The sequence below is a fragment of the Nansenia antarctica genome, assembly GCF_963989245.1.
Source record: "Nansenia antarctica genome assembly, chromosome: 16".
In the NCBI taxonomy this organism is placed as follows: Eukaryota; Metazoa; Chordata; class Actinopteri; order Argentiniformes; family Microstomatidae; genus Nansenia; species Nansenia antarctica.
In genome coordinates this window covers 20710404-20727071 of record NC_137686.1, presented here as the reverse complement: position 1 = coordinate 20727071, position 16668 = coordinate 20710404, and the positions used below count along the sequence as shown (strand labels likewise).

Genomic DNA, 16668 nt, shown 5'->3' with positions numbered 1-16668 from the left:
GGTTAGCAACAGCGGAACCCCATCCTGGTTTTGGCCTTCAGTGAATATTCTCCTCGTTAAAAGTTAACAAGTTGAAAACCAAGTGCTAATCAAGACAATGGAAAACGCACACTCAGATAAATTGGGCTGAGTCTTGGCTCCTGTAGTCTGCTTAATCCAATCAAGCCAACTCGTTTCCATATGATGGGACCTTTATTATTTTGAAGCTCTGTTCAAAAATGAATGAAAGACATTGAAAATACGCATGTGTCAGCATGGCCAAAGCCACAACTTTGATTTAGATTTTTTTTCCTTTACTAATAAATAAGAATAGAAAAAAAATCCCACTCTCTCAAATGGGTGCTTTCTATCGAGATGATAAAAAGTCTCTGCAATCAAAATATCTAGAGCAACACACATTTGTTTTTCTCTTCCTCTATGGTTTGGTGGTGCTCATCAAACAAGTTGGAATCTGAGCCCAACACAATCAAACCCTGTAAGGATGTCTACATAAGGCGTACATACTGTTCAAACCCCACACATATTCCTTAGATCCCGTCTGTCCGTGCCTGGCTCAATAACTCACTTAAATCTCACTCAAGCCAGTGGAGGAGGAAAAGGCATCAGCCTATAGATACATAGTATATCTGCCATGGACACACAGCTCTCCCCCGCTGCACACACAAACAGGTATATTGGGATGGATAAAGTGTTAATGGCTTTAGCTTCCACCACTTACTGTACACTAGCCATGCAAATGCTTTTTGAGTAGGCCTGCTGGAAAAAAAAGACCTAGCTGAGTTTGGACATTCCCGTACTCAGGAAACCGCAGCTAACAGGATCAAGAGCAGGGGAGTAGACAGACACAAGCGGTAAAGGCTTTGAAAAATACGGCCTGTCAGACATAATCAGATTTAGCACTCATCAAGGAACCCACACGTTGAGACGGACAGGTCAGGAGCATTTAGAAACCTTGTGCACATGACCGGCCGCCACAGGCGTAAGTGGTGTTTAATGTTATTGGCCCGACCCTACTTGGGTTATTTGGGAATTGTACGCAAGGCAAACAAACTTAATTCGGCAGAAATGCTCTGCAACATCCTCTCCTTCAATACGAAGGAGTTATTTGTTATAATGGAGAACGTTGTATTGCTGGTAAGAGCTACACATTTTGTGAAGCATTTGTGACACGGTCTGGTGAAAAGGGCTGTATGTCGGCAATCTCAAGTTAGCAAAAAGCTTCTTTTTAAAAATAAATTAAAAATTGTTGTTCCGTTTTTTGGCATATTACGAAAGTTGAAGTGTTGAAGAGCCCACTTGATATAATAAACAATACTCTTTGTGATTTAGAATTTGTGAGTTGGATTCACTGTCTCGTCTGCCGTAGGCTACTGGTAAGTGATCCATGGCTTGTAAAGAAACGTATGTTTTAGGACGTGTGGAAAAAAAGCAAAAGCATGTTGATGTTCTAACAGCATGTTGTGATGTGCTATACATGCAGTTAGATGTTCGTAGCGAAGATCCTTTTTAGCACTATCTATTAGCAGCTGTTTCGCCTGTGTTTTGATTCAGAGTGCATTTCTGGTTTGAGGAGGACCAACATTCAAATAAGCATATCTTCTTCAACTATTCAATGTATGACACATCATTTGAAAGTTTATAATCTGCACTTTCATAATATGAAAAAAAAGAATGACCATGCCTACTTTGCCAACGTTCTAATCAGACCGTGTCACATTTTAGGAAAGATGACTATCACTTTCTGCAGGAAAGATCACTATCAGATTTATATGGGATACAAATGCTGACTTGCTTTTTATTTGATGCTTTTATCATCCCCTAGTCACCAGGCTGAAACTTATCATTTGGTGGAAATGGCAGAGCCTCTGAATTGCTGTACTATGGGAAGCTTTTATGCTCAATTGAGCAAAATCCGCAGTCATAGATTTTATGCTGCATGATAGCTGTGGGAGATATATATCCAGAGATAGACTCCTTGTTTCAGAGACACTGCTTTGTAGTGCTCTCCTCCAACACGTGTTATTTGCTGACTATGGCAATATGGAAATAACATATAGAGCAAATACTGTATTTGGAATTATGAAACTGAAACCTGACTATATGAAGATAGATATGGGTTATGTGCACTGTTTTATGTATTTTATTGAATGTTTTTCTGTTTTCTGTACTGAATGTTTTCTGCCCTAACTGAGCTGTTTGACAACAAAATTTCCCCATTGGGGACAATAAAGGTTTTCAATCAATTCAATCAAAGTGATCAAAATGTTAATGAAATGGGTTCATTTCACATCAGTTGTCATGTCAAATGAAAAGACCATTTAAAAACTTACCTCTCAAAGCCAATCTGTCTTATAGATTTCTCCCACATGGAACCTGGAGAAAAACAAACAAATAAAACACAATAATGCTGCATTATTAGTAGATTGAAATACTACAATTTACCTTTCACTGCTTGAAATGTTTAGACATGCTAAAAGGATAAATCTGATAGCGTTTACAGATGGTACTTTAATAAAAGAAAATACTAAATACACTAGAATAACAAACACAGTACAGGTAGCACTTGCACCAGTTGAAGTGTTCCTGAACGTCATTGTAACGTTTAGAGGACATTTCCAGGTATTCTATCCCCTCATGGACATCATTACCCCGGCTGATTGGGCCTTTGTTCCGTTGCCAAGAAAAACATAACATCACTTTGTGACTTGAGAATCTAAACTAAAGACAAATCAATACGGCAGTGTTTTGTCAGTTTATTAGCCAAGCAATTAGGTGTTGAATTGCTCGATTGATGGAGACTCTGTTCTGAGGTCCATTGAAGAGGTTCAGACATGCTTCAAGGGCAGCTATGCTTATCTAAACAAGCATAACTCCACACAAACATATGAAAGCTATTCGCCCTGTTGACAACCATACCTATACCCATATATATTACCCATACCTATATTATACTGCAATATCAAACCAGCAGAGCAGCACGTGCTCCACACAATAACAGAGCTTGGTTTGATTTGTTTTTATTCAAAGACGAACGGTTTATGATATATAACACCACAATTGACACAGCAATCCGTTCTTTTCAATTAAACTCATACACTACATAAAATGATTGCTACAAAAAGAATGCTCGAATATATGGGGCATTAAACAGTCAGCCTTGTGCAGGTCCTGTCACAAGGAAACAAAATCAATAGACCTATTTTGGTACTGTCCATGGGTTTCTCACTTTTGGAGTCAGGTCCAGGAATAGTTGTTAAGTCATAATATCGGTGTACAGACGTGCAATCTATATTGTTCAGGGCAAACCAAGCCGATTCATTGGGAAATATGACTATACTGTTAGGTAAAGTATTTATTTTTAGGGAAATTTCGGCAGAAATTAAATCATATACAGGCAGTGATGGGAAATTAGTGTGAAAAAAGTGTCTACTGTACATGCGTGTTCATGTGTATGTGTACTGTAAGTAATATATGTACCGTACCATGGAATCATAGATAGCTGTACAGTAAGTAGAAGTATAATTATGTTTTTCATGTCATGAGGAGGGTTGGGATAGGGTAAAGAAAAAATCCCACAGGCAGAGGGAGAGTTATTTCAGGAATGTCCAAACATTTTAACACCTAACTTCACCCAGCCCAAACTGAGCCCACAGGTGCATAGGAAGCCGAGAGCTATCATGCATTTGGTATGTTAGTGGGAATCTCATCCATAGAATGTGATGAACAACTGAAAAACATGTTGAGAGAGTTGCAGGAAGAGGTGGTTGGGGCATATCAGATAAAACACAAAGTACTGCATGCCCTTCTCAGCTGAGACTGGTGATTTGCAGTGGACTATTATCATTATTATCTGACTATATATCTGCCAAGGGAGGGGTATGTCATTCTGTATATGGGGGGGGAGATTTTTATGTGTCGCTGCCTGGGGAGATGCAGTTTTAGAAAATGTCAGCACAAAGCATTGAGGCCAGAAGTCTATGGGGAAGAGGGAGTCAGAGTCAGAGTCAGAGTCAGAGCCAGCACCAGCTCAGCTAGTTAATAACCTGTGACCCACAGTAGCTAGCTGAATTGTTAGAATTGGGTGAATTGTTCCATTCATTCTCAACTCACTTTACTGGGCTAATGGCTTATTTGGCTCTGGCAAACACAGAGGGAGAGGAAACGATGTATATTATCTTCCGATGAGATAACTGCTTCAGTGCAAAGGAGAGCTCCTTGTTTATATTTGGTTGCCAAAAGGAAAGGAATGTCATGGGGTTGTATCAGATAAGGGATGAATAGTGTATTCTTAGAGTACAACAGTTGAAACAAAGGGAGAGTAAGTCTAATGTAAGACTTCCTTAACAGTGCACCACAAATAGTTCAATACAAACATGTTCTTCCAAAGAGGTACAGTTAGAAGACATCTGCACCTTTCTGGGCTTAATGTCTAATGAAGTCTGTGTCTAATGAAACCTGGGAGAGCCAGAAGCTGTTAGAAAACAATGCAGAATATTCATGTTTAGGAAAAAAAAGAAAAAACCAAAGAGTCATCTGTGATATTTGTATATGCTATTCTGTGTATCATTGTGTATATGTACTCTTTGAATAAAAACTTTGTTTAAAAAATTAATTTAAAAAATGCAGAGAAGCAGATGGTTCATACATGATCCAGGTTTCATAGTTAAATGTTGCAGATAATTGGAGAGGAAGGTATTCATAACTGCTATCATAACAGAGCAGCTTCATGCTATCATAAAACTGTAGACGGGAACGGCTAATGGATATCCCTACACAGGATCCATTGTCATTTTATGGTTCACAGTATTGTGCATTCATTTATTCTGAAAGGTGCCTACTGGAAAACACTTTAAATGTGCAAATGAACATTACCTATGGGACCTTCTGTACTGTATAGCCCACCTAAAGCATTTTATAAATGCTCCTCGTGCATTTATCCCACTAACACTGCCTATCTGGGAAGTAATAAAGAGTTACTTGCGCAAAAAGATACTGTGCAGTATTTTTCAGTTTTGCCCAAAGTGATATGGTCACTCTTTTGTACCATTTCAGTAAGGTTGGCTGTGCATCTATGCTGGAAAATGTATGTAGGTGCCTTTAAAATACAGTCATTGTAAGTCATTAGAACACAGGGTCAGTGTTTGTCCTGTCTAGACAAGTTTGGGTTTCATAGTTTGATAATGAATTTCATGAGCTGTCCTGGGCCAGCTATTCACACCTTCCAACACCCCCAGAAAGCTAATCTCTCCCTTTTTTTCTCTTTCGGGCTGAAAACACATTTTATTTCTTTAATTCTCTGCCAAAACTGTGAGATTTACAGTATGTCTACTGTATGTGCAGTAAAGTATGTGAGGTGTCTCATGGTATTGTTCCATATAGACTTTTCTAGAAGACATGTTGTAAACCTACACTATATTAGACATGTCTAGTGATCAGAGCATGCTCTGTGTGTGGAAACTACCCCTATAGTGACATAACCAAATGCAGCAGGGTTAAAATTCCCCCATGAATCTACTGGAGCAGTTCAAATGAAATGAAAGTGTGAACACAATCGATCATCATTAGATGGTGAATGATCACATCAACATAGGAGAGATGACACTTACACGCCCATACACCCACGCATACATTCTTTAACCTTTAGGAGCCATTTGCGGTGTGAATGGGAAAGGTACTGTCTCTCACTACCTCACAGCCCGACCAGGGACAATATATTGGAGGAACAAAAAATGTGTGAGTGAGAGATATTTAGCCACTCTTGAAGGAAAAAGGGGAATGTAAAAGAATGTGCTTATCATTGAAAACCAATGAAGGTGTTCTGGCCTTCATCAGGGTTCGGCGTGTTCTGTCTGTACTCACAGTTAAAGTCTGGGTCGATGGACTTCCCGGCCAGCAGGCTGTTGACGGTGATCTGATAGATGACGTGCAGCAGCAGGAAGGTCACGCTGGTGAAGCAGAGGGACTTGAGCAGGCGCCCTGTGTGGCCTTGGGAGGGGAAACAACAATAAGCAGATTAGACCTCAGCGACGCAACACGGAAATGAAGGAATGCAGACCTCGCCGACCTCTGACTCACAGTCGAGCTGAACGAGGATGAGAGTAGATTGAGAAGTTCCCACACATGCACTACACACACACACACACACACACACACACACATACACACACACAACACACACACACACACAACACACACACACACGCATACAGACCCAAACACACGCACACACACACACACACACACACACAAACACACACACACACACACACACACACACACACACACACACACGCACACACAGACAGCTGCAGCACACATGGGATTTTATTGGACACCTACAGGTATTTGGGATAATTTCAGGAGTTGTTATGGTGATAACGCATTACAGTAGGATTATAGGAACAGGAAGTGAACATTCACAACCTCAGGGGACAAACACATCATGATAATACTGCCATGTCGATATGTCAAAGTGAGAGTAACAGTAATAAGGGACAATCAGAGGGACTCATTTCCCCTACAGTGAAAAAAAGGGGTTCCACACCAGTGTACTCCGGACACCGCTGTGACTGACTGACGTTCACTGGTTCCCGATGGGGCAACGGCTCCGCCGTTCCATTTCTTACTGTTTAGCCTCATTAAATGTAATGCATCCTCATAGGGAACACTTAAGACTTTATTGTGGCACGGCACCATATCCTGGGCTGTGTGCGGCGCTACCACAGAGCTCTGGGTCATCACATGCTAACCTTATCAAATACTCCCCAACAACAGCCTCACGCCAGGCTTATTAAACGTTGATGTGAAAACAATTTGTGCTAATTTCCCGTAGTATTTCCCCTGACGGTCACAAGGAGGGAGAAGAATGCTTGTTAATGTTAGGCATAGGAGACCGTTAGCAAGCTTTTGGGGTCCAAATGGGACCTTAAGTTGTGGACAATGCGACCACTTTGGCTCTGTCCCCTTCTTTCCGCCCTATAATATCTCTGAAAAATGTAACTGTTGTAGTACCCTCCAACAAGGGGCACCTAAAGCAGTTTGAAAATGGCCCAAGAACTAATAAATGGAACCAGACACAAGTAGATTATTCAGAAAATTAAATAACATCTGTTATAAGGATTCCATTTGAAAAAGTCGGAATTAATTACTCGCAGAAATTCGGATAAACCGATCAATAAACCTGATAATCCAAGTAATAAAAATCAGCTTGTGGAGTTATTGCGGCTGTGGTGATTTGGAAGGCGGTTGAATAGCCCATAAACAATAGAGTAGTTCTGGTACATAAAGGCATTGTTGCGCTGCACTGTAACCGTGCTGTGTCATCCTTGATGTCCCTAAGCCACCACCAAGAATGAATGAATGAATGAATGAATGAATGAATGAATGAATGAATGAATGAATGGTCTTTATTGTCATTGCTATAGTACAGGTACCAAACAACGAAAGAGAAGACACCTCAGAATGTACTCATGCTGTAGGCTTCAACACATACTTTTTGCCATTCGGGTGAGGTTTAGATAAGCACCGTAAATATGAAAGTTTAGTGTATACTGTTACTCAATATAGTGTTACTATATGAAATGTGTATTTTCTCCCTCTACATTTAGAGCTGCATTGGCGCAGTAAAGTGTGTGTTGGGGTTATTGTGCTGGTATGGCTTTTAACAATGTTAACAGTAAATTAGACCCGATCAATTATTCATGCATAGCATCTGGTTTAAATGACAATAAAAATGGCTATTTAACAGCCATACGCATTTATATGTTTTGTGTCCTTCCGAGTCTGACAGAGACTTTGTCACTAAATGGAGAGCTTACTGTAACCACTGAACTTTAATTCAACCCATCAATTCATCTTTATAATTTCCTTTCACATAATGTGCTCTTATTTCTACAATACCCCCCCCCCCTCCTTGAGTTTGTAAATGACATTACGCCAGTGTAGGCCTACAGCACACGTGGGTGCTGCTATAACATCCACCCATCCTCTCTGTCTGCACCTCGGCTGACTGAGATCCATTCCCTATGATACACAAGGGAGGCACACAGACAGATGGCACATGTTCTGACCAGCTACTCCCTGCAACCGAGAGAAAGTGAAAAGATCCAATCACACTGCGGTACAGGTACAGGTATGCCCTGTAGACAGTTACATGTATTCACTGCTTTTGTCCTTTACTTCTCCATGGGTTTGTGGTTACAGACAAAACACACCAAAGAAACTACTCATTGCTATAAAGCCACCTCAGTATAAAGCCACATGACTGTAAAACCACCTCACCTCATTGTTTTGGTCTGCTACTGCTGCTACTGTAACTATAAGGATGCGCAACTGAAAGCAGAACGTTTTTTATTATGGCCAGGTGATGGAAATGCGGCGCTTCCGGAGCACAACAAATACGTTGAAATATGACTCTGTTTTTATAGACATGCAGAATCACGAAATACTGAAAACTGAAGGACTATAATACTGTTTCACTGAGCTGTGCGATACTGTGAAGTCAACTGCTATTGGTAACATACTGTATATTTTTGCTTTACTAAGAACGCTTCTCTCTTTAACTATTGATGAGGGTATAAGTGGTCCACTCTAAAGACTGTCCTCTTCATCTTCCTTCTCCTCCCTCTCTCCCCTCTTCCTTTACTTCCTGATTGTTATTTCCACTGGAGACAGGCGTCAGAGACACTGGCTCACTAGCTGCCTGCATGTTGTTCTTTGAACCAATATGGCTTTATTTATTATTAAACACTGTATGTGGTCTCCTAAAGAATCCGCCCGCAATTAGGAGTGGTTTAGGTGGGGTCCTTACTTACTTATTTACTACTGCTCTTCGTCCCCTATGGGACATAAGGCTTCAATGAGCTCTCTCCATTTCGTTCGGTCCTTAGCAGCATGCTGAGCCTGTCCCCATGACTTTTGTCACAGTTCTGTTCCAGGTGGTTTTGGGCCTCCCAGGTTTTCTTCTGCCTGGTGATGTCCATCTTAAGGTGACTTTTTAGGTGGGGTCCATGTTTAGTATTTGTGGTGAAGTCTCTCTTCACAATCACAACCCTACACTTGCCTAGGGGAGGATGCTCACCCGTGACAACCTGCAAAGCTTTGTTTGCCATTTATTGTGGGTTTATGTGCGCTTGTTCTTCCAAGATGGTCAAAGGCCAAAACACCATTCAACTGAATGTTGTAGCCTTGGGTCTCATTATCTGTCAACAAAACAGCTGAGTAGCGTTTACTTCAGCTCTTAGTGAAATTAACAACCCTCTCTTCTCATTCGGGAAGTTCAATTGAATAACTAGTAGGCCATACATTTCTCTGTGGGACAAATCACTGACACCGATAATATATTAGACCAGTGGCCAACCTTGCAATACGCTATCACTGACACTGTTCCTTCTGCCAAAGCTACGGTAAAGTATGTCCTCTAGTTAAAACAATTGAATGAACCATTCCGTTGGTTCACAATTGAACGAACCAACGGAAACCATTCGCCATTCGGACGGAAAAAAATACTTGTTCTCAAAGTGATGGACACGTTGGGGCCATTGAATACGTGACAGAATGAAGGTGGAGGCCTTACCCTGCATTGTTGTGCTGGTGGGCTCAGCGAAGAGGGGAATGAGCAGGAGGAAGATGAGGTAGACGAAGGACAGGCCGTTGTACCTGAACAGACAAGCTGCAGAAACAAAGACAAAAAACATGGAGAGTCAGACAACCAGTCATTAGGAGAATGTAACTACTTTGAATACCATAGCTGCCCTACTGGCCTGGAGGTATTGGGTATGGCTCACACCAGTGGAGGCAAGTGGAGGTAGATATCGGAGGATGGGCCCGTTGTGATGCATGGAATGGAATGGGAAACGGTCATCGAACATGTGCTACCTCAAACACCTTCTACCTCCACCAGCCTCCCCTGGCTCACACGCTGCTACCTCAAACACCTTCTACCTCCACCAGCCTCCCCTGGCTCACACGCAGTGCATACAGTACAGCAGCCCTAGATGAATATACTGTAAATAACACATTTCAAGACAACAACTATTATCCTCCAACAAAACATCAATGTGACCTATTGTATTCATAGGCATATTTTCGTCTGATCTTGAAAAAGACAACCCGCTTCGGGTATAATAAACGATCGGAACAAATGTTAGCACCGCATAAAATCTGTTGAAGTTTTTAGCACCGTAGAACAATAGTTGGGAGGGATGCATTCTGGTGCTGATCCAAAGGAGAGGCGTCAATGTGTTGTACTGCCGCTGGGGCACAGAGATCAAATTAAGATAGGCATGACAGAAGAGCTGATTGAAAGAGCCTTGAAAGAGAGATAATTCACAGTGATGGAAAATCATTGTATTGATATTAACCCATTCGTCAATCAACCTAGCTAATTCATCGAACTAGTTTCGCTTTACCTTGGCATTGACATAACTAGTCCGTATTAGATACAGTATTAATGTTTGGTTTGAAATATAATAACCGCAGAATCTATTTCATATATGCAATTAAGCCTGACAGTCTTTGGGTGATGATATGTGTTGCGCAGGGATATTACAGTGCAAATTATCTGACCATTATTTAATAGACCTGACATATTAAATGAACAAGCAAGCATTTTATCACAGATTTGTATTCAGCTTTTTCAACTGTAAAAATGAACCTAAGACATCGCCCCAACTGTTTGGGTCGAGTAACCGTTTAGTTTTTCAAACTATCATACTCTCATAAACAGAGACGGTTGAGCGACGTAGCTAATGTCAGCGTTCAGCGTCTGGTGGTTGTACCTGCCAGGGGCAGGGTGTTTTGTCATGGACTTTAGTCTCAGTGTAAGCCCATTGGCTCTGTGTTTAGGTAATGATGCCTTCTGTCAGTGTGAGCTCTCTCTGCTCATGACTCCATCTCTGCCACTCTGCCCACCCCCCCTCACCCCCCACACAGGCTGTTCTCAGAGGGCTTTGAGATATATGGTCTCTTGATGCAAGCTGTTACACCAAGGGTATTTTTAAGAGCTAATCATGACTAACAAATTGTTAATTTACATATTGATCCATGTTCAGATAGAAAGGTGGAAAGGCCTCATACTTGTGTCAAACTATCAATATGTACTGTAGATGCAGGGCTATTACCAGTTAAATGACCCCCATCCTCAGGGTTACATTGACCATCGCATCTAATTAAGGATCGTAATACTTAAAAGACGCTGTCCTACAACAGATTAAACTCAAGGATATCTTTTACCACTAAAGCATAAGACTGCATTCATGTAAATTGAGGGTGTTTCATAACTTCTCAAGGTCTATACATATTTAGGTAAATGGGCTATAGGGAAATACACCGTAAGTTCGTGGAAATATGACCATAATATCAACATGGAGAGAGTTTATATCCTGGTGAGCTGTCTAGGCCTCTGGCATAGACTAAATGACTAACCAGTATAAGCGCAAAACAGCCTTGAACTGCTGAAAAAGTACACTTAACTGACGAAAATGATGCTGATATTTGTCTTAGCTCAGTCAATAGACCTATTCATAAACAGTTGAGTCCTCTCTTAAGTTTCCTTTACGGGAAGACGAGGCCTATGCTTACATAGATAGACCCGTGTAAAAGGGCAAAAGCCATTAGGAAACATCATCCCTAGTCTTTCCTCAGATGTTTCCCCTCTTTCTCATCTTCATCATTCAGGTCTATACATAGCCAGAGAAAGCGCTTCTGTATCAGGGGAGGCTGGTTGAGGCTGAAATGGGAGGGCGGGCCCATTGTAATGCATCACTGCCCATTGTAATGTATCACACCAAACACACGTGTTTGATACCACTGTACCATTCCGCGTTCTATTCCATGAATTACAATGAGCCCATCCTCCGATCCAGCATGCACTGTTCTGTACCACCCAGCCAGCTGACCGCAGCCTGTCTGACCCGTGTGTCTCATGACTCATCAACAGAGGATTTTTACACAAGGAATTAAAATAAACGTGTCCATTTGTCATCACGTTACTGTGAAGTCTCTTTTCCTTCACTTGTGAATCAAGTGACCTGTGACTGAGACAAACCTATTATTATACAGCACCCTTGTCATCCATACTTATACTAGTAATGAAAGATCAAACTGACACATGTAGAAATCAAGTGTTTCCTTGTCAATTTGTCCATATCTGTGCAACAATGAGATACGTCCTCAATACAAGTCAGGAACCAACAGAAAGGTCACACAAAAAGAAAGCGAAAACTAACCTTGAATTAACCGTGAATTTGGTGTCGAAAAGAGTTCAAACTGATTTAAAAACCAGTCTAACAAAACATAACGATCATGATACCAGATAAAGAGGGGTCTGGGGAGAGATAACAGCAGGATGAACGGTTATAGCAGGATGAACGGCCCACTAACCAGCATAATGGAATTACACCTGGCTTTATATATCCCCACAAACAAGAGATTTACTATTTTAATAAAGTCGCACAAAAAAACGTCACAAAGCACTAGAACCAAATGATACCCATATACCTGCAGTGCCTCAACTACTACTACGACTATTGACCTCATAACCAAGCTGTGCATCTGCCCGTCAGTTGGCACCTCCTGTGCCTCTTTGTGGTTTCATCTGCTGGGCAAACTGCTGCAGCGTGCCAGTAAGCCATCCAGGCCAGCCAGGCCAGTCAGCCAGCCACATCGCAGGTGTGTCGCCATACCGCGCCTTGTTTGTGGCATATTCATTTGATATCAGGTACAAGATGCGGACACACCGACAATGTCCTCGAATCGATCTTAAACATCCATATTACGGGTCGAGAACAAATGTTCACATTTCTACACACATCACATCAAACAGAGGTTGGAGTTGATTGATACTGATGTGTAGCTAAGCCAGGGTCTTCCTCTAGACAGAGAGAGACAGTGAGAATGTGTGGTAATGACACTGTCACTGTGTACACATGGGCCACACACTGGCCTGTGTTGTCTTCTCAATAGAGGTGCTGTCAGATGGCCAGCGGGAAACAGTCAAGATGTGACGTCACCGTGCCGCTCTCGCTCTGACTAACATCAACACACTGGAAAGAGAGAGAGAGAGCGGGAAGCACTCACTATGTCAGACTCCTTCGAGATTACAAAACCACAAACACACATACTGTACACCTTTATTGAGAAAACATTTACTGAGACTTTTATCTCATCATTGAGGATGCTGACAGTATGGTTATAAGGAGCTGAGGTAGGCTACTGTATTGTTTCGGAGAGATATAGCCTTTTCTCCAGCCAACACAAGCACCAACATCCCATGACATCTACAGCCCAGTGGGCTACAGGCCCTCTTCTGTTTCCAACATCTGTAGCAGCTTGACTGGCCAGAATTTCATTTAGTTGTTCCTTTTTTTTCAGTGACTGGGAGCTGTTCTCTGTGACTGACTGACTAAATGGCACTTTGAAAAAACATCAAATATTAAAAGGTATGTTTACGATAACGGGAAGGCAATTCTTCTCCCCCCTCACAACCGCATTATTAATTCATACTGTTAAAACGACTTTCCACGAATTAATGGAGACATGGCATGGCCTCACAGTGAGCTTCTGGGGAAGGAGCTGGGCTCTGACTGTCAAGTGATGCATTATCATCATACTGAGTGGAGCTTATCTGAAGAAAGCACCGCGGTGGCCCAGCCTTGTCTTATGGTCACAGACACCAGTGGAACCTCATTAGCGGTCATGTGTTAATCATTTTTAATTGTGGCTTACCACCTTACCGCAGGACGGCCACAGCCTAAAACACAACAGAGTCAATGGAGGTTGTATTCGAGGTGTGAATAGGGGCTGCCTGACCATCTAGAGCAGCACAGCAAAACAGATCCCTTGATCATAGTATTTCAAATGATGAAATTCAGCCTAATTATGTGTCACTTAATCAATCTATTGTTGTTAGTATTTCCTTTGCAAATGTCTCAATTTCTAAGAATCCTCTAGATTTGTAATGCTTCCTTGCCAATACGAGAACAGCAAATGATGAAAGTTATGTAAATGCTACAAGGGTTATAACCCACCACCCATTAGTCATGACTAATATAAAATGGTCAATATAATGTATAATTAAATCAATATATAGTTGAGTCTTTTTACATATGCTACCAATCAGCAGTTATAATATAGGCTTCCAAAGGTTGGGTGTTATACTGTTATACTCAATACTGAGTGTTGAGAGATGAGAAAGCTTTTGCTATAACCCTTCGCCCTACATTGACCGTCTGGCTCAGTACAGCCAGGCCAATAACCTCGCTCTCAACACCGACAAGACAAAAGAGCTGGTGGTGGACTTCAGGAAAAAGAGGCAGGCGCAAGACCCCATCAACAGTAACAGGTCTGCTGTAGAGAGGGTAAACAGCATCAAGTTCCTGGGGGAACTCACATCACCAACGGCCTCACCTGGGATGTACACACCAACCAAAGTGGTGAAAAAAGCACAACGCCGCCTCTTCCATCTCATGCGGCTGAAAGAGTTCGGCTTAGGGTCCAAGATACTGGGGGCCTTCTTCAGAGGCACAACCGAGAGCATCCTGACAGGCTGCATCACTGCCCGGTACTGGAACTGCACTGCCCTAAACCGCAATGCCCTGCAAAAGGGTAGTGCGGACAGCCGAGGAGATCAGCGGTTGTGTGCTACCCTCCATCCAGGACACCTACAGCGACTGGTGTGTCAGTAAGGCCCTCAGGATTATCATGGACCCCAGCCATCCAAATCGGGATATACCGTAGTTCGAACTACTACCGTCTGGGAAATGGTACCATAGCCTCAGGGCTAAAAGAGGATGTCGAACAGTTATTTCCCACAAGCAATCAGGCTCCTAGGGAAATGCACTGGCATAAGGCAAAAGACTGTACCCCCCATACCATCCCCACTGCATTAATAATATATATATTATGACTACCTGATTACTTGAACACTACCTACTTGAACTGCACAACCTGACTATTACTTGAACTTCCCATAATGTTGATTACATTAATAATGTTTATATGCTGACGTGCACTTGCTGCTATTATTTATTCCATTATTGCTGATTTGCATCATGCTACAATTGCTATATTGACTCTATCACAGCTATTATTGATTGTTGATTGTTGTTTTTACATCCTGATTATTTTATTATTGATGTTGTATTCTGCTGCATTGCCAATGTCGAATGAACCTGAACCCAAGAATTTTACTCTGTGTTCCCGTACATTGATGTAATAAATGCAATTCTGATTCTGATTCTGATTCAAGGTGCCTTTGACTGAGAACCCACAACCTCTCAACCAGTTCACTCTGAGAAGCTGCATGAAGCTTAACAAAACAATTGCATTAATCAAATTCCAAATTAATGAATACAAATCAATTAATCAATAATTCAACTAATCACTGACTTCTCATTTGAAGGCACTTAGAGTAGCCTACAATTCTTGCACAGCAAAACACATACACATTAAAGATGATGCATTATTATCTTTATGATAGAGGTATGGATCAACTAAGCTCCAATACCTCGTAACACATATTTTATTAACTTTACAAAATAAGTTTCAAGCACTTTAAGTCCAACCTCAAGAAAGAATAAAAAGGCGCTCAGCAGCCTTGCACCAGATCATTGCGCGCGCCGTGTTGCGTAAAAGCGCAGTGCTGAATCAGTGCAGTATGCAACCCGTCTTATGAGACTATAGGAAAGCGGGGAAAGAAATTCGCTTCAAGTTGGAGAATATTCCCAACCTACAGAAATCAATGTTCACCTGCTATTTCAGTACAGACAACATTGGAGTGGTCTGGCGACTGGAAAGGTTTGCGTGTGACGCACACTCGGCCACTGCACATTCACAACTGTAAATGAAAACCATCTGTGTTCTTGTTTTTTAATTTAATTATTTCAATCAATGATGACATGGTTATTACAAAATCAAAGGTATTGCAAATGTCTGTTATTATTTGTCACACAACACCCCCGTCCTGTAACTGCGCGAGATAATTAAATAACATGTTCCCCATTTCACCAATCACCTAATTAAAAGTGTAATAATAATTACCATTCAAATGTAACATTTCAATGAAGAACATTTGTATTAGGCTATATACATCATATGGTCTAAAAACCCACTTTAAATGTGATCTAAAACATTTGGCGCATCGCCTATTGGAGATGAGCATCGCTGTATGAAAGGCTCCAACTTACCCGCTGCTAAACATACTGGAAGGAGCAATCTGAAGATCAATCCACACACCACCTCGGACGCCATCGCTTTGGGTAGCCTATATTGGAGCCAGGTAAGCGGAGAGATGGGGATAGTCTCATGCACGGGTCTCTGGCATCCCTTTTAGAATAGTCAGGTCCTGCTCTCACATCCCAGATAGTAGTGCCGGCATTATGCAGGTGCGTCTGGAGTCTCCCAAACACACGCTCCGCGCGGCCACATCAGTCTACCGTACCGGTGTTCTTGATCACTTGTCAAAGTCCAACTATTCCAAATAACGGTATTATTTCCAAAGTTCAACACGAAAGCAATTTCACTGGTTTGCACAACCAATACCATTTCTTTCCAAGCAACTGTTCATGTTATTGAACATCCATTTCTTATCCTCATGGAGACATGGTGAGCTCGTAATGTAACATCACAGCAGCCCAGGTGCGTGCGGTCAGACTGGAAGGCGCGAGCACA

At 41.7% G+C, this 16668-nt stretch overlaps 1 protein-coding gene across 1 annotated transcript in view; it reads right to left on the bottom strand.

The window, feature by feature from the left end:
• Window positions 1-16248, bottom strand: part of piezo2b (piezo-type mechanosensitive ion channel component 2b) — a gene marked incomplete at both ends in the record, with an annotated part of 55309 nt that extends 39061 nt beyond the window's left edge. The window contains 4 exons of the mRNA XM_080547015.1: window positions 2331-2373; window positions 5860-5985; window positions 9575-9670; window positions 16185-16248. Of these exons, the coding sequence (XP_080403141.1) occupies window positions 2331-2373; window positions 5860-5985; window positions 9575-9670; window positions 16185-16248 (329 nt within the window). The remainder of the gene's footprint in view (window positions 1-2330; window positions 2374-5859; window positions 5986-9574; window positions 9671-16184) is intronic.
• Window positions 16249-16668: the final 420 nt, after the last annotated feature.